The 24,001-nt window shown below is 39.9% G+C and overlaps 1 protein-coding gene across 3 annotated transcripts in view; it reads right to left on the bottom strand.

Annotated features, from left to right (window-relative positions):
* The window catches only part of KMT2A (lysine methyltransferase 2A), an 89,115-nt gene that overhangs the window by 49,766 nt on the left and 15,348 nt on the right, over positions 1-24,001 (bottom strand). For all 3 annotated transcript variants that reach the window (XM_076002561.1, XM_076002562.1, XM_076002560.1), the window contains 2 exons: positions 6,775-6,844; positions 844-3,497 (listed from right to left, as the gene is read on the bottom strand). In XM_076002561.1, coding sequence (XP_075858676.1) covers positions 844-3,497; positions 6,775-6,844 — 2,724 coding nt within the window. The remainder of the gene's footprint in view (positions 1-843; positions 3,498-6,774; positions 6,845-24,001) is intronic.

Raw genomic sequence — 24,001 nt, 5'->3', positions numbered from 1 at the left:
CTAAGAGGTTAACCAAAAAACAACCAACATGATGTCAAGAATAAATCCAATCATATTCCTGTTAGAATTCTCAACTGGCAGAATTATTAAATGTTAACCTAAATAACATTAAAAATCTAAGTCAGTAGCCATCTTAACCTAGCTTGATATCTTGGCATAAATATGTATCCACTATATGACAATTTTTTTTAAAGGAACCTAAAGATCAGCAAATTTTCTCAGAAAACGCCAGTGACTAGCTCACTTTGTAAAAAACAAACAAACAACCCCCCCCAAAAAACATTGCTGTTCTCTGTAAAACTTTGTTTGACATCATCCTAACTAACTACAGCTTTTCTGTTCCGTGACTTAAGGCTTCTCATTTGTATTCTGCAAAAACCTAATTACCTATTGCGCTAATTACTCACTACTCAGAGGAAGAGAATGCTCCTCTTCAGTTTTCTAGTTTATCAGTGACAGTAAAACAATTTGACTATAAAAATGTACCTTTAAAAGTAAGTCACAGATTCCATTACACCAAACCCATGAGGTATAAACAACTCAGCATTCTCTGGAGTATGGTCCCAACCCTAGTTCAGCCTTAGTTCACCACTTCCCCACATGTGCCAATCCAGCTATCCACTGTTCTTCAAATATGTTTCATACTTTTCCATCTCTACCCACACTGTCCCCTCTACCTAGAATGATATGCCCTGCCATTTTCTACCTATCAAAATCCACTGTCTCCACCATACTTTTCCTGATTCCCGTAACTGAGTGTAACTGAAACTCTTAGCCTAAAATTTGCCCACAGAAGGGGCTCAATAAACTGTTGGTTTTAATAGGCAAGGTGGAAAAGAGTACCTGTGCTTTGGGCTGGTCAGTTTGTTTAAGACTCTTACTCTTCTCAATCTTGCAGAGCTGGGCTTTGGCCTTTTTTAGGAGGCTGGCAACCCTCTTGTCAGTCATGGGAAGCTTGTCTGCCTGAGCCAACATGGAGCCTATGGAGGAAGTGGAATGTTTAACAGTGCTAGATGAGGGAGTGGAAAGGCAGAGGGTTTTCTCCTTCTCCAGGGATGGGGCAGTTGGGCCGAGGTCCAAGTTGGTTTTTTCCAGATTTCCTCTCCCTTTCTTTATAAGGATTTTGGTTTTGACAGCTGTTGTATCCCCAAGAGTCACGGAAGCAACATCAGTCCCAGAATCAAGTGATGAGGACTTCTTCCGCCCTGTTGCTTTTTTGGCGGAAGATGAAGTGGCAACATCTTCACCAACAACCTTCTCTTTGGAAACCCTACCCACAGGATACAAAGCAGAACTACTCTGAATTTCTGATCCCTTTTTCCTTTTTTCTTTCCTTGACTCCCGCTTATTCTCTTTTTCTCTCTCTCGGTCTCTCTCTCTACTCTTGTCCTTCTCCACGCTCTTGTCAGCATCTCGATCTTTGGACAACTCCTCAGGGGCCTTGTCTTTATTTCTCCCTCTTTCAGTCTGAGAGCCTGGGGTAAACCAAGGGAAGAGAGGAGTAGGACTACTTGATGAAAATGGCTCTGCTGGAGCACTAGTATGCTTCCTTGGTCTCTGATTTTTCTCTGCAGATTCCCCAGACTGAGTCAGGGAATGAGATGGAAAAGTAAAAGTTGGGTTTAAGGCACTAGTGGCAAGAGGACTAACAGAAATGCTTAACGAGGAAGAGACAGAAGACGTGGGGGTGAGAGGTGATAGCTCAGAAGTACTAAGCCTTCCACTTCTTGTTCTCATGGAATGAGAAGGAGATCTTGGTTCAGATCGAATAGGACTAAACACTTTTCTTTTCCTTTTTCTATTAGATACTCCTGAAGATGACGTTCCAGCAGAAGTTCGATTACTAGGCAAGGTTACAGACTCAAATATTCTAGAGTGAGCCTCACTTGGAGTAAATCTTGGAGCTCTCAGAAGAGGGCTCCTTTTGTGCATATCAAACCTCGTTCCAGAATGGAGTGGCGAAAACAATCGGGCTGAAGCAGCAGTACCAGACGTAGAAAAACCAGACGCAAAGCCAACATCCTCGGGAGTTAGTGGAGGGGGTCGGAAATTATCAAATATTGGTTTGCGAATAAGACCTTCTTTGGCATACTTTGCTGAGGAAAAGTATTGTGGCTCTGACCTAGAATGCTTTAAGGAAGTCCACCTAAACGTCGGTTCTCGCAAAATAGATTTTCGCTTCCCTTGCATGGGAGCAGCAGAAGCAGGCAAAAATGGTGATGCTAAGGGGATTGTTGGAGGCATAAGCCAAGGTGTGTGGTCAGAGATGCTGGAGGCTGGCTGTAATGGTGGGGGTGGAGTAAGCAGAGGTGGAGGTGGAGAGGAGGAGGTCTGCTGCTGGGGGGCACTTTGAAGAGTTGATAATTTTTTAGTTGCTCTGGATCCAAAACTTCTCTCTGACACAGAATACCTTCTGCTTCTCCTGTCATTACTCTCGGTTTCTGGGGACTGGGAAATAGGCAGTGGAGTATGAACTTCAGGGGTATCGCTCCGCTCTTCAGGAAGTACCTGAATCTCCTCAGAGGCCTGAGAATCTGTGGAGGTATCAACGCTGGGACTACTAGATCGGGAGGAGTCTGAAGACATTTGAGAGGAGTGCTGAGAAGCTGCACTTGATTTTTCAGAAGATCCACAGGATGTGGCACTGAATCTACTGTTCGGTGTAGACTCTAATCGGGCAATTTTAATTGGAGGGTCATAATCCTCATCCTCTATAAACCGCCGAGGGGTTTTAATGATCCGTGAGGAGATAGCACTGACAACAGGCATGATGAACTGCCGGATATTTTTGACCTGTGTCTTCACCTTTCTTCCTTGCAGCTGAGCTGCTTCTTTTTCAATTTTCTTTTGAGCCCCCTTTTTTGCCCTCTGCAAGAGTTGCTTAGCAATTGTTGCATCTGTCCTTTTAGAAGAAGGAATAATCCTAACTGGCTTAATCCTTCGAGGGCTTTGTCTGACAACTGTCTTATCTTCTTTTGTGAGTGGAGGTGTTCCTTCTTTGTCTTTCCGGACCTTCTGGGGCTTTTCCAGTTCAGAATTAAGGAGGAGACCCGAAGGCGTCTTTATCCTTTCTGTTGATGGAGGCCTTCCTCGTCGGCGTACAATCTGTACCCCCTTCCTTCCTATTTGAAGCTTCCCTGTCTTAAACTTAGACTTGAGAGGAGAGAGTTTACCTGCTCTTAATTTTTTAATCTTTGTAGCTTGCTGAAACGTAGCAGAAGGTGTCCGTTTAATTTTTTTCAGGCTATCTTCTTTGTTTCCCTTTGGTAACTCGGAAATGTCCTTTCCATGTGTTATTTTGATTTTTACTCCAGGGAAGGTGGGAGGTCTTCCTCTCTTCTTTTCTATACTTTTAGAATCTTTCTTCTTGATCTTATCTCCAGATTTGGTCTCTGATTTATTTAGAGGGGAAAACACAGATGGATCTGAGAGGATGGCTGAATTTCGGTCAGAGCCACTTCTAGGTCTCCCACGAGGCTTTCGAGGACTAGTTTTAACTGCATATAGAAATTAAACAATGAAGAGCATATATTTAGCTGTGTAGTTCAGGTCTTAACTAAGCTGAATATAATTTAGCAAAGGCCATTTTGTACTGAGCTCAACTTGAGTCTAATGAGTCAATCAAACATCTTAATTATGGTTAGTTTCTTTTCACCAAAAATTTGCCTCAAAGAAGTCAAGCAGGCTGGGCACGGTGGCTCACGCCTGTAATCCTAGCACTCTGGGAGGCTGAGGCAGGCGGATTGCTCGAGGTCAGGAGTTCGAAACCAGCCTGAGCAAGAGTGAGACCCCGTCTCTACTATAAATAGAAAGAAATTAATTGGCCGACTAATATATATATATAAAATTAGCCGGGCATGGTGGCACATGCCTGTAGTCCCAGCTACTCGGGAGGCTGAGGCAGAAAGATTGCTTGAGCCCAGGAGTCTGAGGTTGCTGTGAGCTAGGCTGACGACACGGCACTCACTTTAGCCTAGGCAACAAAGCAAGACTCTGTCTCAAAAAAAAAAAAAAGTCAAGCAAATAACATTCCACCTGAAAGAACATTACTTTTTTGATACAAAAATCAAAATAATAATAAAAGGTTTTCAGTTGAACAATTAACCTACAAAACTGATTTTCCTACAACTTTTACCCCCAGAATTCAAAGAAATTATTAAAAAAAAAATCTAAACTACCACTCCCTATTCTAGCCACCAAGATTAACATTTAAGAACATGCTTCTAGTAAGTCATCTCATCTTTTTAATTCAGAATTTTGGCTTTGAACAAACTTGAATAAGGTGCTCTTCAATCAACAACATACCAACTTCCACAGGAAAAGGCTCCTGGGCAGCTCAGAGTCCTATATTTCAATCTGTTTTGCCAAAGTAAACTAAAAGTTTTACTATATAGAAAAATATTCATTAATGATACATCAGAATAAAATCACTGAACTCAGTGGCATGCGAACTAATCAGTGAAGTGACATAATGATGTGCCCATTAATCTACTCCCCTACCTAGAGATTCTTTTTATATATATATATTATTATTTTACTCTTTTACTTTTTATTTTTTTTCCACCTTGATGTCTTGTGATATTCAAACTAGAGATTCTTAACTAGTTAGTTCCAAGTAACCAAAAGATTTAACCTTAATTGATGTCAAAAGCAAAGCGATCATTTATTAAATCAGATTTCTATTCTAGATAAATGGAATTTGCTAATTTATAAATCAGCTCAATTTGCTACTTATCAAGAGATTTAAGAAAACAAGACTGTTTCTAAAATACTTATATAAACCCATATTTTAAAATATAGCAAGCATTGCCTATTTTATCAAATCTTCTCTTCCCTCTTAACTTTTCTGTTTTATAATCTGCAGTCCCCCACCCTTGGGCTGTAGACCAGTACCAGTCCATGGCCTGTTAGGAACCAGGCCACACAGCAGGAGGTGAGTAGCAGGCAAGCAAGCTTCTTGAGTAAAGATTCATCTGTATTTACAGCTGCTCTCCATCATTTGCCATCCCCCTCTAGCCTCACCCCCCACCTATCCATGGAAAAATTGTCTTCTATGGAACTGGTTCCTGGTGCCAAAAATGTTGGGGACCACTGTTTTATATGATAGCATTCTTCTGACATTAAAACCTCCTTTGACAAGCTCCAAAAGAAATTTATGTCATTATGATGAACATTTTTTACAATGGAATTACTTCCTAACCTAACAGAAATCAACCAAGGTCTTATTGTTGAGCTGTCTAAATATAAATACATTCCTCATCAATGAACAGATAAGACTTCCCTTAATAGATTAAAGATTCACAAATCCATTCTCAAGATATTCTAATTACAACAAAAGTAACAGACTAGGAGATAGCAGGGAAACTATGTTTCATTTCTTAAATAATGAAGCATATCAACATACTTTAAAAAAAAACAAAACAAGACAACATTCAAGGCAGACTGACAGCCAAAGAAGAAACTTAAGAGGAAACCATCATGAAAGAGTTGTGAATTAACAAAATAAAACTTCTATTTAGAAGTATATCACAAGATTCCTTATCATTGGGTAGACTTGAACCTGGCAACTCAGAGGGCTTTATCAATTTTGAAAACCTTTTCTATCCTACTTTGAAAAGAAGCTTATTATAGACTAGTAAAAGAAGCAAAACAGAGAAGAGTCCCAGTGCTGCTGCTAACTTCACTGATCCACAACACACCCAAAGCACTCTCAAGTCGGTTATAATTACTTGTCATGCATTTTCCAGGCCTCATTTCGTCATCTATAAACAAAGCGTTAGACCAGATGATCTCTAAAATTCCTTTCCTTTATAAAGTTTTAAGATTCCATCACAAAGTAAAGAGAACATTGCTACTGTCGGAATAGCACAGATACTGGGACACTACTTGCTAACTCCTCCCAACTAGAATGCAATACCACCACCATTGTGGAACAGAAAAAGTGTCAACTTGGGTATTTGAATTAGATTACTATACAGCATATGATGACTTGTAAGTAAGATTCAAATGCTAGCAAACATCACAAACTAAGTCAACATCAAAGAGCAAAAACAGCCAACAATATCATTATTTAATGAGATTGTCTATCCCACATAAAATCAAAGAAAATCCTACACAAATTCAGAATGGCAGTACAGATGGGGAATGTATTTTCATCAAAAGGTCTATAGCCCTCTACTTTATAGAACTGAATCCTATAAGCCATTAAATGTTATTTTCACTGAGGATCTTCTCTTAGGAAACTGCTTCTAAGTCTAGAATTCCCAGATATTCTAGATATTCTGTTGGTGAGAATGACAAATGTTGCTGATAAATGGAAACACCCCATATCATTTTTATTTTCTTTATTTTAATACAACCTTTCAAGGATCACATAAAATAGTTTCACATAGTGCCAATATTTTGTTTTTAGTTCTTTGACAATAGCGATAATGAAATTTGGCTAACTTATTCCCAAAGGCATTTTTACTACCAAATAATACAAAATGCATAAATCTGAAGATACTCTGAGTAGCTTACCTTCAATTTGCCTACCAGGTTTCCCAATCATTCTGTGGAAACCTACTTCCCATGCCCCAAGTAGTTCCCAGAAAGAAGCACACTAAAGAATAAACCAAATGTGGTCTGATAGAGAAGAGGCCCGTAAAGTCTAGTTCATAAGCCATTTCCTACCCCCGGTATTGGAGAGCACCTTTACATGCAAAGAAGGCAAGGGGAAGCCACAATCTCCTAACAAATAAAACTTAAAGGCACCACGTGCTTAATTGGCCATACCTGAAGGAGACCTTGTGGGACTTCGCACTCTGACTTCTTCATCTGAGCCAAAACCTAAGAACTGCTCATCCTACAACAAAGGAAAATTATTTTAAAATCAGAAGCAAAAACATGAATGTGAACACATCCCAAAGAAATGCCCAGAGGAGACAAAAATGAACTTGGAAAACTAGCCCCTACATATTAATCATATCATTCAAATGGATACTATAAAAATAACTAATACAAAATAAATGGACCCAGCCATACAACTTCATTACAGACAAATAAAAACTGTGTAGTAACTGAGCAATGCATTGAAATGTCATCTTTGGTGCATAGTACACAGGGAATAGACCTAAATTTCAAACTATAGATACAGCCCAAAACAATTAAAGATGGCTTTAATTCAGGTAAGCAAATCAGTAAAATGGCAGAGATATATAGCCCCAATACAACAAATACTTTTCAATAAGAATTTAAGTCTACAGACATATAAAGAATAACATAAATAATATAGTAATCTCTTGCCTACTAAATATTAACAGAGACTGAAAGTGCCATAATTGTCAGTTCCTTAACTCAGGAATTGACATTTAGATGTGATTTCTGTACATTTGAGATCCAGAGATTCTCAACATGCATTTTATGGCATCATTTTGAAATGCCCTGTGATAAGAGACTTAATGGTGGGCAGCAGCATTTATAAAATGGATCATGAATTGACCACATAGAGGGTGAAATCCTTTTACTAATAACTTAGGGAAACATCTTATTTTCAGTTATATTTGGAAAAGACAAAAATCAAAAACTTCTCCTTACCTCTAACTTTTAACCTGACCTTTTAAAAAAATACTAAGGATTCATTTAAACTCTTTTGAATAAGTCCTTAAGAAAGATGGTCTATTTAAACAAAATGATTAATAGAAATTCACTGATTCAAAGATTAAGAGCTCTCTCCAGAAAGAGAATCACAAAGAGACAGAATTTCAGCTTCCAGAAACAAAATCCACATAAAACAAGAACAAAATAACAAATGAAGAACAAAGTTTCTTGAACCTCCAATTTATACTGAGAAGTCCCAAACTGAGTTCCAATGATTAAAGCACCCAGATTTTCCTCTCAGAAGATAAGATCACATGTACGTAGACAACATCACAGTGGATTTTTTGCTAAACAGTTGTTTCCTCAATTAGTTTAAAGCTAGAGTCAGATGCTAATCTGCCTAACCACTTTTCAAGCAAGAATATATTAAAAGATACATATAACTTTTAGACAAATTAACAGGCTCATTTCTTAAATTTAAATGCTTTTGAGGAGCAAAACATTTGCGGCCAAGTTTTTGCATACTATACAAGTGAAAGATAATTCTTATTAAAATCTAAAAAGGTTTTTGCTCTGAGATTGCTAAGATTAATGTACTGAACTATTTAAAAAAGGCTAAAATTCTATTTTTCAAAGAGATTTATTTGAAAAAGAATTACAACTCTAAGAAAGTGTTAAACCTGAATTTAAGGAATACATACTACTTTTAAAAAAATGATTTTTTTTAGAGACAGGGTCTTGCTGTGTTGCCCAGGCTGAACTCAAACTCCTAGACTCAAGTGATCCTCCTGCCTAAGCCTCCTGAGTAGCTGGGACTACAGGCACTAAGCCTGGCTTACCAGAGTACCTTTTGTAGTTTCTTCTTTTATCACTAAATTAAAAGTAAATTCTTTTTACTTTAAAAAATTTAAAGTAAAATGTATTTCTTTTTTTGGAGACAGAGTCTCACTCTGACCCCTAGGCTAGAGTGCAGCAGCATCATCATAGTTCACTGCAACCTCCAACTCCCAGGCTCAAATGTTCCTCCTGCCTTAGCCTCCCAAGTAGCTGGGACTACAGGTGCATGCTACCATGCCCAGCTAATTTTTTCTATTTTTAGTAGAGACGGGGTCTTGTTCTTTCTAATGCTGGTCTCAAATTCCTGACATCAAGTGAACCTCCCCTGTCTCGGCCTCCCAAAGTGCTAGGATTATAGGCATGAGCTACCGTGCCCAGTCTAAAGTAAATTCGCACTGTGAACATCATTTGTGAATAAAAAATCCTATCTCTTTATCTTAAAATAAGTTAAAACATAACCTAAGACATACAGAACTTACCCCAAATAAATTTCTGGAATGATTTTTCAGGATTTACATATGTAGGCTACGACATTACCCCAAAAAAGAAGCTAAAACTCACAAGAGCTCAATTAATCCAAACTCTTATCACAATAATGAAATTCCATACTACTAACTTTAAAAATGTACTTTTGGGCAGAAAAAGACATTTAAAATAGTAACCCTAAAATGCATTTTGAGAAAAAAAGCAAATAAAATAGGCAATGGCAAATGCTATAAAAAAAACAAAACAGAAAATCATAGAATCTTAGAATTTTAGAGGAGGCCATTCCAATCCTCCCATTTGTTGGCAAGTGACATGAGGGAGGAGGGCAGTGGATCTGGGGAGAGAAGGGCTGGTTTAGGGTCTCAGTTCTGGCCTTCTCAGGCTATGTAATCTAAGACAAATCACTTATTATCTTTATCTCTCAATTTCTTTATTTGAGCATTGTAAGGAATAAATAAAATAATTTATATAAAATAACTTGGAAAACTATAGGCAACATATATATAGTGGTTCTTATTATTGTTGTTATTGAAGAAACGAAAGCTCTAAGAGGCCAAATAACTTGCCCCAGATCATACAGTTAGCTATAAAGAACCTATGTATTGGCCGGGCGCTGTGGCTCACGCCTGTAATCCTAGCTCTTGGGAGGCCGAGGCGGGCGGATTGCTCAAGGTCAGGAGTTCAAAACCAGCCTGAGCAAGAGTGAGACCCCGTCTCTACTATAAATAGAAAGAAATTAATTGGCCAACTGATATATATATAAAAAAAAAAAAATTAGCCGGGCATGGTGGCGCATGCCTGTAGTCCCAGCTACCCGGGAGGCTGAGGCAGAAGGATCACTCGAGCCCAGGAGTTTGAGGTTGCTGTGAGCTAGGCTGACGCCACGGCACTCACTCTAGCCTGGACAACAAAGCGAGACTCTGTCTCAAAAAAAAAAAAAAAAAAAAAAAAAAAGAACCTATGTATTAAATATCTAAACTGGGTGTACAATAATCTCCCTACCATAATAGTGACAAAAAATAAATATTTAAAGGAACTGAATAAATCACCAATAGTACAAAAATTGCTATTCTTTCAGCTACTATTAAAGTCACATGATGGCCATTTTCAGATCCTTCAAGTTTCTGATTAATTCATTCTTTTCCTGCATTATCCTCATGGAATAAACTGCTAAACTATGCATTTTTTTCACAAAGACATCTGGGGATTTCCCCACACTTACCAGGGAACTACACTGCTAAATGCATGATTTTTATGCTCCCATGCTACAATGATAAGACAATTAAAGCAATTATACATACAAAAACCAACAGGTAGAGCAACCAACAGGTAATGAAAGATTATTAATCTTTAAAAGACATATGAGAGGCTGGCCTTGGTGGCTCACGCCTGTAATCCTAGCACTCTGGGAGGCCGAGGCGGGCAGATCGCTCAAGGTCAGGAGTTTGAAACCAGCCTGAGCAAGAGGGAGACCCCATCTCTACTAAAAATAGAAATTAATTGGCCAACTAAAAATACATAAAAAAATTAGCTGGGCATGGTGGCGCATGCCTGTAGTCTCAGCTACTTGGGAGGCTGAGGCTGGAGGATCACCTGAGCCCAGTAGTTTGAGGTTTCTGTGAGCTAGGCTGATGCCACCGCACTCTAGCCTGGGCAACACAGTGAGACTCTGTCTCAAAAAAAAAAAAAAAGAAAGAAAAAGAAAAAGAAAAAAAAGACATATGAGAGATTCACACTGCTATGTTCATTACCAAGAACCTTAGTGGGTCACTTTTCTATATTTCGAACTTTCACAAAATATAACTATATAATACTAATTGCAGTATACTCCAAATCAACAGAGTACCACTGAGCTGTCAATATTTAAAGTTTCCAAGTACTTTCCAAAATGACAGGAAGCATTAATTTGTTTTCCTTCTGGTCTTGTAGTTAGAATAAGGAAAGAAAAGAATAAGTAGTCAAAAAGAACTACACTTCTACTCAAGAACTTTCTTTTCAATTCAAATATAAGTTGACTTCTTGAAGAATGCTTTTAAAAATAGGTATTCATTGTTTAAAGAATTCAGACAGCTTAGCCACAAACAAAAGCTGATACTGTTATGTTAAACAGCCCTAGTTTTTTAACTCTGAACTTCCAAGCCTATGTAAAAGCCCTAAAAAAAAATATCCAAGGAAAGCAAAGTTAAGAAAGCCCTAGGAAAGAATGCTGTAAGAGACTGCCGCAAAAAAAAAAAAAAAGTCCTCCCTGTAGTACATTCTGCACTATTATCAGCAAATCAGCCACAGGCTACTACTCCTCTTGTTCCATCACTCCCCTTTAGACAGGCAGGGTCCCTGGAGGATGTAAACAAGGTAACGGTGCTATGTCCCAAGGATTTAGACTTGCCTAGAAATCAAAAGACTACCCTCTACAAAAACAAAACAAAAACAACAAAGGGAGCTGCAATTAAATCCATGTTTGGCACTGTGGTATCATAAACCTGGACAGTCCTGAAGAGAGAGGGTACAGGAGACATCATGCTCCACATGACCAAGGACTCCTGGGAACTGGGCCCAGACAGCCATTCATCACATACTTTTTCCCTTCAACATGGCCTTCTCTGACGAGCATAGCATTCCAAGACAGAGTATAAGCAAGAGCCATGAAACCTATTCCTTCTGGAGAATGATGTCCTTACAGATGAGACAGCCAAGATTTCAACATTTTCTTACCTCCAAAGATAGAAAAGCACCCTGTCAAGTTGAGCACTGTAAAATACTGTTAAATCACACTTAACTTCGAGTGAGCAAGACAACAAATTAAGCTACCTAATGTCACTCCCTAAGTGAAATCTAATTGTCAAAGTAATAAATATGTAGAATTTTATTATCTGTACCCCTAACTCTAGGGTAACCAGTTATTTGAGAACTTCTAAGCATACCTTTACTGATAAATTCACTTTACTCACAAATATTTGAATATTAATATTTAGGATTTTTATTTTAGTGGCAGAATTTCTTTAGTAGTTGGTTATATTTGCAAGTGATGAAACAATATTTTTACTATAAGAGAACCTAAATGAACCCCAAATAAATGTTATACATAATGTTTAAATATAGACTACAATAAAGACATTTTAGAAAAATATACTGCATTCTATGTTTCAAGAAATAGTTGTTTACTTATTCATTCAAAAAACATTTATACATTTGTCCCAGGGTATATGTTCCAAATGCAAAGTTGAGTAAGACATGATTCCTGCTTCCAAGGAGTAACTAAGGCAAAGACAGGCAGGCGTACAATTTCAGCCTTCTTTAGCAAAAACTAAAGTCTCATTAAAATGTCACCAAAGGATATCTGGGAGTATCTGTAGTCCCAGCTATTTGGGAGGCTGAGGCAGGAGGATTGCTTGAGTCCAGGAATTTGAGGTTTCAATGCACTATGATCATATCTGTGAATAGCCACTGCACTCCAGCCTGGACAACACCGCAAGATCTTTTTTTTTTTTTTTTTTTTTTTTTCTTTTTGAGACAGAGTCTCGCTTTGTTGCCCAGGCTAGAGTGAGTGCCGTGGCGTCAGCCTAGCTCACAGCAACCTCAAACTCCTGGGCTCGAGTGATCCTTCTGCCTCAGCCTCCCGGGTAGCTGGGACTACAGGCATGCGCCACCATGCCCGGCTAATTTTTTGTATATATATCAGTTGGCCAATTAATTTCTTTCTATTTATAGTAGAGACGGGGTCTCGCTCTTGCTCAGGCTGGTTTTGAACTCCTGACCTTGAGCAATCCGCCCGCCTCGGCCTCCCAAGAGCTAGGATTACAGGCGTGAGCCACAGCGCCCGGCCAACACCGCAAGATCTTATCTCTAAAAAATAAAAAGTCACTAAAGGACTTTGAATTACATTCTGTAATTCATATTCTGGAATTTAAAAATTATTGAAATCTTGGAATAATCCATTCTTCCTTTCATATAAGTATTTGGCTTGTAGAGAAATACATAACAAATTTCAAAATTCTTCCAAAGGATGTGACAATGTATATCTTTGCTCTCAGTGCTATAACAATGCACTGTCCAGTGTTAGAAATCAGATTGAGTTTAGGTAATGAAGATCTAAATCAACTGCAGTGATCAGATGTGACACAGCTAAGTAATACCAGTGATCTGATAAAATTTCAACTGAAAGACCTCAATGCTTTCCTCCCCCCTTCCAACTAAAAGGCACAGCTTTTGTTTTGCCTAGACCCGGGAGCTCACGCCTGTAATCCTAGCACTCTGGGAGGCCAAGGCATGTCGATTGCTCCAGGTCAGGAGTTCAAAACCAGCCTAAGCAAGAGCGAGACCCCATCTCTACTATAAAAAGAAAGAAATTAATATAGAAATATAGAATAATAAATATAGAAATTAATATAGAAAGAAATTAATTGGCCAACTAATATATATAGAAAAAATTAGCCGAGCATGGTGGCGCATTCCTGTAGTCCCAGCTACTCGGGAGGCTGAGGCAGGAGGATTGCTTGAGCCCAGGAGATTGAGGTTGCTGTGAGCTAGGCTGATGCCACGGCACTCACTCTAGCCTGGACAACAAAACAAGACTCTGTTTCAAAAATAACTAACTAAATAAATAAAATGCACAGCTTTTAGTTCTGCCCTTAAATTCTTTCCAATTAAAAATAAATTCTTCCCATTTTACAATAGTCAGAGCAAAAATCACCCAGAGTTTTACAATTCCCAGGCTAAGGTGGAGGTTCCAAAGCTACTTTGAAAACTCCTCTATTAAACAAGCTCGGCTACTGTGGGCCTCAGATGAACAAGGCCTATGATAACTCTACTATTATCTTCCTCTTTTCTAACAAGATCCCTCAGCACTTTAAGAGCACTTAATTAAGAGGTAGGTATCTCAAACACTTCCTTTAACAGCTATATCTTAGCATTCTTCTGCCTCCAAAATCTCTAGTCTTAAGAGTTTGAAAAATCAGATTTCTTTAATCACAAAATTAATTTCAACGAATCAAGTAAAAATAACATCAATAACCACAGATAGTATCAGAATCACTCCTGATGCACTAGTTTTTTGAAATGTTTTGTTTTAAAAGCTTCTAGTTTTTGGTATCATCATATGTCATTCAATCAAATGAGGTGGCCACAGGAGAACTAAGAGAATTACCGAGAACTAGAGTTGAAGAAATATCCAGGAGGCAAATTGTGCATCTTGGCAGCTATAAGTTTAAAAAGAGTAACACTTCCCCTTTGAGATTTTATTCCAGTTAGCTATCACTTCAGCTGGCACATTTCCCTTGTGTCTACTGCTACAAGCTCTAAAATACCAAGGTCTTGATGTTGCATTTTAAAGACATGCACACATAATTAGTAGTATTTATTAATAATTACCAGAAGGAATTTTTTAAAATGTAGCTGGGCACGGTGGGGTGCACCTGTAGCCCCAGCTACTCAGGAGGCTGAGGCATGATGTGAATAGCCACTGCACTACAGCCTGGGCAACACAGAAAGACCCCATTAAAAAAAAAGTGTGTTGGCCGGGCGCTGTGGCTCACGCCTGTAATCCTAGCTCTTGGGAGGCCGAGGCGGGCGGATTGCTCAAGGTCAGGAGTTCAAAACCAGCCTGAGCGAGACCCCGTCTCTACTATAAATAGAAAGAAATTAATTGGCCAACTGATATATATATATAAAATTAGCCGGGCATGGTGGCACATGCCTGTAGTCCCAGCTACCCGGGAGGCTGAGGCAGAAGGATCACTCGAGCCCAGGAGTTTGAGGTTGCTGTGAGCTAGGCTGACGCCACGGCACTCACTCTAGCCCGGGCAACAAAGCGAGACTCTGTCTCAAAAAAAAAAAAAAAAAAAGTGTGTTCACATTTTTTTCTCTAGAGTATATACCCTTTGAGTATAGGAACAGTTTACTTGTTCTTTTTTTTTTTTTGAGACAGAGTCTCACTCTGTTGCCCAGACTAGCGTGCCGTGGTGTCAGCCTAGCTCACAGCAACCTCAAACTCCTGGGCTCAAGCAATCCTTCTGCCTCAGCCTCCCCAGTAGCTGGGACTACAGGCATGCACCACCATGCCTGGCTAATTTTTTCTATATATATTAGTTGGCCAATTAATTTCTTTCTATTTATAATAGAGACAGGGTCTTGCTCTTGCTCAGGCTGGTTTCAAACTCCTGACCTTGAACAATCCGCCCACCTCGGCCTCCCAGAGTACTAGGATTACAGGGATGAGCTACCGCGCCTGGCCTTTTTTTTTTTTTTGAGACAGAGTCTCACTTTTGTTGCCCAGGCTAGAGTGCCATGGCATCAGCTTAGCTCACAGCAACCTCAAACTCCTGGGCTCAAGCAATCCTTCTGCCTCAGCCTCCCGAGTAGCTGGGACTATAGGCATGCACCACCATGCCCCGCTAATATATATATATATACACACACATACACACACACACACATACATACATACTTAGTTGGCCAATTAATTTCTTTCTATTTATAGTAGAGATGGGATCTCACTCTTGCTCAGGCTGGTTTTGAACTCCTGACCTTGAGCAATCCACCCACCTCAGCCTCCCAGAGTGCTAGGATTACAGGCATGAGCCACCGTGCACGGCCTACTTATTCATTTTTGTATTCTTGGTATCAGATACAAATTTGGAACCCAATAAAAGTATGTACGATAATAATAGTACTATAGTAGAAAATACTGGTAGATTCCAAAGAATTAGACAATATGATTCTTACTTTTAAGAATGCACAGGGAGCAAATTAAAACCACTATGAGATATCATCTCATACCTGTTAGAATGGCTCTTATCAAAAGGATGAATGATACGTGTTGCCGAGGATGTAGAGAAAGGGAACTGTGTACCCTACTGGTGGAAATGTAAAATAATACAGCTATTTTGGAAAACAGTATGGAGGTTCCTTAAAAAATTAAAAGCAGAATTACCATATGATCTAGCAATCCCACTTCTGGGTATATATCCAAAGGAATTGAAATCAGTATGTTGAAAAGATATCTGCACTCCCATCTTCATTTTAGCATTATTCACAATAGCCAAAATATGGAAGCAACCTAAATGTCCATCAGTGAATGAATAGACAAAGAACATGTGGTATATATGCACAATAGAATACTATATAGCCTTAAAAAAGGAGGAAATTCTGCATTCACTACAACATGGATGAAATGGAAGAAACTATGATAAGTGAAATAAGCAAGGCACAGAAAGACAAACATTGTATTATTTCATTCATACATGGAATCTAAAAAGGTGATCTCATGGAAACAGAGAATAGAAATGTGGTTACCAGAGGCTGGGGAGTAGGGAAAGAGACAGGGAAAGGGGAGATGTTGATTAAAGGGTACAATGTTTCAGTGAGTCTGGAGGAATAAGTTTTAATGATCTATTGTACTGCATGGTAACCATAGTTAATGTATTATATATTTTAAAACTGCTAATAGATTTTTTTTTTAACATTCTTGCCTCAAAAAAGTTGGTGAGGTGACGGCTATGTTAATAATCTTGATTGAATCTTTCTACAGTGTATACATAGATCAAAACATCACATTGTAACCTATAAATATACACAAGTATTAGTTGTCAATTAAAAATAAATTTTAAAACATCTCAAAAATGCATAAGGAGAATGTGCCTTCAGGTTGGGAGGACAGACTAAATAAAGTCATTCATTTATTCATTCATTAAAATAGGCCAGGCACAGTGGCTCATGCTTATAATCCTAGCACTCTGGGAGGCCAAGGAGGGAGGATCGCTTGAGCTCAGGAATTTTAAGACCAGTCTGAACAACAGCAAGAATCTGTCTCTACAAAAAATAGAAAAATTAGCTGGGCGTCATGGCACGCACCTGTAGTCCCAATTACTCGGGAGGCTGAGGCAGGAGGATTGCTTGAGCCCAGGAGTTTGAGGTTTCAGTGAGCTATGATGACGCCACTGCACTCTAGCCGGGGTTACAGAGCGAGACTCTGTCTCCAAAAAAATAAAATAAAATAAATGTGAGCCCATTATTGGGTTAAAATATGAAGACAGATAAAAGACAGCGGCTATCTTCAAGGACCTGCTAGTCTGTTTAAGAACAGATGAGTAAATTAATGGAATATAGTGTGTTGCCTACTATGGTAGAGGAAGACACCTGCTAGAGAAATGTATATGGAAGCACAGCAGAAGGACAACTAACCCAGTAAAGGAGAAAGGGTCAGGAAAGCCATTGCAGAGAGGATGAAAACTTAATCTAACTTTTGAAGGAAGATAAAGCTGGCAGGAGGGAGATGGTAGGGAGGAGTATATTACAAGCAGAGAGAATAACACATACAAAGGCACAGAGGCATAAAAGAACATGTCATGGAGTGAAATTATGAACAGATCTGTATGGGTGAGGCCCTAACTGATGTGGGAAAGGGGCAGAAGATATTAAAGTGAAAATAAAAGGTAGGAGGTAGATCATGAAAGGTCCTACATGCTTTTGTGAGTTTGAAGTTTATCTTTAAACTTTAAACTTTTGTGAGTTTGAAGTTTATCTTTGAGGAAGTATAGGCTTCATCCTGAAAGCTATAGTGCATTAGTGACTTCCAGGTGGGAGAGATGCATAATTAGATTTGGATTTTTTTCTGAGACAGAGTCTCACTTTGTTGCCCAGGCTAGATTGAGTGCCGTGGCATCAGCCTAACTCACAGCAACCTCAAATTCCTGGGCTCAAGCAATCCTGCTGCCTCAGCCTCCCGAGTAGCTGGGACTATAGGCATGTGCCACCATGCCTGGCTAATTTTTTCTATATATATTAGTTGGCCAATTAATTTCTTTCTACTTATAATATTGACGGGGTCTTGCTCTTGCTCAGTCTGGCTTCGAATTCCTGACCTTGAGCAATCCACCTGCCTCAGCCTTGCAGAATGCTAGGATTGTAATCCGTGAGCCACCGCGCACGGCCTAGATTTGGATTTTTGCTGCCAAAAGCTATGACAGCAGTAGTAGAGAAGTAGAGGCAGGAAGAACCGTTTTAAAATGACTTCAGTGGCAGTGGGAACTGAAGGAAAAAGGATAGATTACATAGACATTTGGCAGGCAAAATGGACATGGTTTTGAGAGAAAGGGTTAAAGAAGTAGAAAGAAGCAATAAAGGCTGTGCGCAGTGGCTCACGCCTGTAATCCTAGCACTCTGGGAGGCCGAGGCAGGAGGATTGCTTGAGGTTAGGAGTTCGAGACCAGGCTGAGCAAGAGCGAGACCCCGTCTCTACTATAAATGGAAAGAAACAACTAAAAATAGAAAAAATTAGCCAGGCATGGTGGCACATGCCTGCAGTCCCAGCTACCTGGGAAGATGAGGCAGGAGGATAAGGCAGGAGGATCACTTGAGCCAGGAGTTTGAGGTCGCTGTGAGTTAAGCTGATGGCATGGCACTCTAGCCAGGGAAACAAAGTGAGACTGTCTCAAAAAGGAAAAAAAAAAAAAAAAAAAAGGCCGGGCATGGTGGTGCATGCCTATAGTCCCAGCTACTCAGGAGGCCAAGGCAGAAGGATCGCTTGAGCCCAGGAGTTTGAGGTTGCCATGAGCTAGGCTGATGCCACGGCACTCTAGCCGGGGTAACAGAGCAAGACTCTGTCTCAAAAAAAAAAAAAAAAAGAAGCAATAAAGACTAGTGAGTGTCTGGCATAGGTTGATTAGGTTTATGGTGATATTTGCCAAGACTGGAAAGACAGAAAGAAGACAGGTTTACAGGAGTGGGAAGGGGAGATCACTTTAGACAGCTGAATTTGATATGTTTATCCAAGTTGTCTAAAAAATATAATGATCTGTAGAAAACACATCTGACTCAATGAATATATGAATGCTAAGACTATGCATATGAATGTAATCATCCAAGGAAATAATACAGTGCTTAGAAAATAGGAGGGTGAGGGCAGAGCTCTAAAGAATATCTATATAGCAACATACAGGGGAATGCGAACCCAGGGAAGAAGTTGGACGTGGAATGGCCAAGGAGGAAGATTATGCATGGCAAGTACAATATAGTCAAAGAAAGAATATGTATCAAGGTATAGTCAAGTTGGGTAAGGACTGAAACTTGTAAAGCAGGATATCAAACTTGGGAGATCAACCTGTGACATTACCAAGACCAATTTAAATGTAGTATAGTTTACTCCAAAGAATTAGACATGATGATTTTTTTAAAATTAAGAGATGGAATCTTGCTCTGTTGCCCAGGCTGGAGTGGCACGATCATAGCTCCCTGCAACTTCCAATTCTTGGACTTAAAGGATCCTCCTGCCTAAGCCTCCTGAATAGCTAGGGCTACAGGCACATTATCATCATGCCCAGCTATTTTTTTTTTTTTTTTTTTGGTAGATATATGATCTCCCTATGTTGCCCAGGTTGGTCTCAAACTCCTGGCCTCAAGGGACCCTCCCACCTCGGCCTCCCATAATGCTGGGATTACAGGCATGAGCCACTGCCATTATGATTCTTACTTTTAAGAATGCGTAAGGAGGCTGGGCACGGTGGTTCACGCCTGTAATCCTAGCACTCTGGGAGGCAGAGGCGGGTGGATTGCTCGAGGTCAGGAGTTCGAAACCAGCCTGAACAAGAGCAAGATCCCCATCTCTACTATAAATAGAAAGAAATTAATTGGCCAACTAATATATATATAGAAAAAATTAGCTGGGCATGGTAGCGCATGCCTGTGGTCCCAGCTACTGGGGAGGCTGAGGCAGCAGGATTGCTTGAGCCTAGGAGTTTGAGGTTGCTGTGAGCTAGGCTGACGCCACGGCATTCACTCTAGCCTAGGCAACAAAGTGAGACTCTGTCTCAAAAAAAAAAAAAAAAAAAGAATGCATAAGGAGCAAATTAAAACCACAGTATCACCTCAAAACTGTGAGAATGTCTAGAGGACCCAAACTGCAGCGAGTTGAGGTGGGATTAGAAAGTGGGAAAACTGAAATGAGTATAGACTATTCTTTGGAAAAACTCAGTTATTTGGGCAAGGAGCGATAGGGCATAAGGTAGGGAAAAGATCAGCTTGGCAGAATTATCCTGAAGTTATGTGTATATGCTAAAGGGGAACATAGCTGGAAAGAAGAGACTGAAAATCCTGAAAAGCAAAGGGGTAAAGAATGGAAAAAAGGGCTGGGGTGGGGGTGAGGACAGCAGTGGGAGGGAATGAATACAAAGCACAATGGAAAGGAATTCTCCTCTTCTGAGTAAGGAGGAGAGGGGCTAAGCATGGATTTAATTTCAGAAAAGCTTACAAGCAGGAGTAAGCTTAGAAATTTCTCTGAAATCACAAGCAAATTTTATGTATATGTGTATCTGTCAGGTGAGAAACACAACAGATTTCTTCAGATTCTCAAGGAGGCTCACATCCCACAGAAGTTTTTAAGAATGCAGCTCTGAAGGAAATGAAGGTAATGAGCAATGGATGATTAAGAATAATGAAGAAAAACAGAAAATCAGATGCAAGAATTAGTAAAAATTGATTAGGTTGGAAAGGGGCAGCCACAGCAAGGCCAAGATGAAAAAACAAATGAAGTATCAGAGCCTTATTAATTCTAGGATGCTGTGGTCAAAGTTGATATAATAAACAGCAGGGAGCTACCACTGGTTCTCAAATGTAGAAAAGGCACAACCGTGTTTGACGTTTATTCTGGAAATGATATAATAAACTAGAGCAGGAAAGAGACTAAAAAAAGGGAGACCAGATGGCAGTCTATAGCCGTAACTCAAATACGATTGGCATTCAGTCATTCAACAAGTATCTACTGAGCATTGCTAGGTACCATTTTAGACTCTGAAGATACATACACAGGTGAGGAACTGACAATATTCCTGCCACATGAGGCTACAATCTGATGGAGAGAGACAGAAAATAGACACATAGCAAATAAATAAAAGACCCAGGGCAGTAAAGATCCACAGGGTGGGCAGTGGGGTTGTCATCACTAACGCAATCAGGAAAGGCTTCTCTAAGGTAATAGTTTACCAAGGATTGGCAAATGACGGGCCACAGGCCAAATGTGGCCCACCACTTGTTTTAGTTTGTGCCATTAGCTAAGATTAAAATGGCTTTTACCATTTTTAAATGCTTAGAAAAAGTCAAAAGGATATTTAATGCACATAAAAACTATATGAAATTCGGCTGGGCATGGTGGCTCCCGTCTGTAATCCTAGCACTCTGGGAGGCTGAGGCGGGTGGATTGCTCGAGGTCAGGAGTTCTAAACCAGCCTGAGCAAGAGCAAGACCCTGTCTCTACTATAAATATAAATAGAAAGAAATTAATTGACCAACTAATATATATAGAAAAAATTAGCCGAGCATGGTGGCGCATGCCTGTAGTCCCAGCTACTCAGGAGGCTGAGGCAGAAGGATTGCCTGAGCCCAGGAGTTTGAGTTGCTGTGAGCTAGGCTGACACCATGGCACTCACTCTAGCCTGGGCAACAAAGAGAGACTCTGTCTCAAAAAATAAATAAATAAATACATAAACTATATGAAATTAAAATTTGTGTCCATAAATAAAATTTTATTGGAACATGGCTACACTCATTCATTCATGTACAAATAGTACCCAATTTATGATTTTTCTACTTTATGATGGGTTTACAGGTATATTAAATGTAATTTCAATTTAAGACAGGTTTTTTGGCTCCATTATAAGTCGAGGAGTATCTGTACTGCCTAGGGTTGCTTTGGCACTAAAACAACAGAGTTGAGTAGTTTTCAACAGAGATCATCTAGCCCTTTGCAGAAAACAACTTAGACCTAAATGAGAAAAAGCCAGACATACATAGACCTTGATAGAGAAGTGTTCTAGCCTGATAGCAAGTGCAAAGGCCCAAAGACAGCAACAAGCACACCATGTAAGACAGAAAAGACCAGCGGTGACTCTGCAACAGAATCAATAAAAATAAGAAGAGGTGGGCCTGGGCACAGTGGCTCATGCCTGTAATCCTAGCACTCTGGAGGGCCCAGATGGGTGGACTGTTTGAGCTTGGGAGTTGGAGACCAGCCTGAGCAAGAGCAAGACCCCGTCTCTATTATAAATGGAAAGAAATTATCTGGACAACTAAAAATATATAGAAAAAATTAGCTGGGCATGGTGGCACATGCCTGTAGTCCCAACTACTCAGGAGGCTGAGGCAGAAGGATTGCTTGTGCCCAGGAGTTTTAGGTTGCTGTGAGCTAGGCTGCTAACACAGCATTCTAGCCCAGGCAACAGAGTGAGACTCTATCTCAAAAAAAAAGAAAAGAAAAAAGAAGAGGTGGTGCTAGAGTCAGGAGTCTGGATTTATTCTAGCAGTGTGGGGTAGACACCAACAGGTTTAAAGGAGGTTTAAAGGGAAGGAATCATATGATTTCATAGTGGAGTTCCTAGTTGCTGTGTGAAGAACAAACTTTAGTGAGGTAAGAACACAAGCAAGTCCAGCCAAGTGATTATAACAGATAAATAAGTCTGAAGTTTAGGTGGTGAAGTTGTTGAGATAATTGAATTTTGAGTACATTTTGGATGCAGTGCAGATAGAATTTGCTGATGGGATATGAATAAAAGAAAGAAATCAAGGATAACTCTTAAATCTTAGGCCTAAGCAACTGAGTATATGGTAGAGTCATTCAAAAACAAAGAGACTTAGGTATGGAAAAGGTTTGAAGGAGAAAGTCAAGACTTCTTGGACATGATGAGATACCTATCAGAGATCCAAGTGCTTCAGTTGCACTTACATGTCTTCTTGCCTGTAAAATGGGAATAGTAGTGGCACCTCAGAGGATGTTCATGTAGATTAGGTGAGATAATATAAATGAAGTGCTCAGAATGCAGCCTGGCCCCCAATAAACACTCAGTAACTGTTATTATGCACATGGAAATATCAAATAGAAGCAGATTATGCAAGTCTGGACCTCCAAGAAGTGGTCAGTGTTGGACACAAAGATTTAGTAATCCTCAGCACATAGATGAGGCCTGGATGAGATCACTCAAGTAGAGTATGTAGACCGAGAGGGAAGCCAAAGGTAGATTCCTGGGAGCCTCCAACACACAGGGGAGTTAAGTGGAAGAGAGAAACCATACAGGATACTGGAAATTAATAACCAATGAGTTAAGAAGAAAAGCAGGCTGGGCGCAGTGGCTCACGCCTGTAATCCTAGCACTCTGGGAAGCTGAGGCGGTAGAATTGCTTGAGCTCAGGAGTTTGAGACCGGCCTGAGCAAGAGTGAGACCCCGTCTCTACTATAAAATAGAAAGAAATTAATTGGCCAACTAATATATATAGAAAAAATTAGCTGGGCATGGTGGCGCATGCCTGTAGTCCCAGCTACTCGGGAGGCTGAGGCAGCAGGATTGCTTGAGCCCAGGAGATTGAGGTTGCTGTGAGCTAGGCTGACGCCAAGGCACTGGGCAACAAAGGGAAACTCTGTCTCAAAAAAAAAAGAAAAGAAAAGCAGATAGGTAGAGTGTTAAAGAATGCAAGAACAGTGTTTGAAGAAGGGAGTGGTCAGCTAGTTCAAAAGCTGCCAAAAAGTTTAACAGGATGAGGACTGAGAATTATCTATTCAATCTGGTAAGACAGCGGTCCTTGAGGACCTTGATAAGAGCTATTTCAGTGGAGTCTTGGGGATAAAAGCCCAACTAGAGTAGTTGAGAAAAGAATGAAAGCTGAGAAAGTGGAGACAGTAATTACACACAACACTTTCAAGTTTTGTTGTGAAAGGGAGCAAAGAATCAGGTAGTAGCTATAGGAGGACGCAGAGTCAAGGGTTTTTAAAAAGGATTATATTAACATTGGATAGTTTTTTGGAGTGATGGGACCTATCCAGTTATAGGAGAGAAACTGCCAATGCAGCAGGAGAGAGGTGATAACTGCAGGTACAACCCTGACTAGATGAGAGGGGATAGAATTCAGAGCTCAAATGGAAAGGCTGGCTTTACGCAGGAGAGGGGGCATTTCTTTGATTGTAGAAGGCAGCAGAGGATGTAGTAGTACCTAAGTTCCCTTTTAACAGGAAGGGAAGGCCTGGCGAGGTGGGCGCGGTGACTCACGCCTATAATCCTAGCACTGTGGGAGGCAGAGGCGGTGGATTACTCAAGGTCAGGAGTTCAAAACCAGCCTGAGCTAA

The sequence above is a fragment of the Microcebus murinus genome, chromosome 4, assembly GCF_040939455.1.
Source record: "Microcebus murinus isolate Inina chromosome 4, M.murinus_Inina_mat1.0, whole genome shotgun sequence".
In the NCBI taxonomy this organism is placed as follows: Eukaryota; Metazoa; Chordata; class Mammalia; order Primates; family Cheirogaleidae; genus Microcebus; species Microcebus murinus.
The sequence above is the reverse complement of the archived record's forward strand: the minus strand, read 5'-3'. Positions and strand labels throughout refer to the sequence as shown.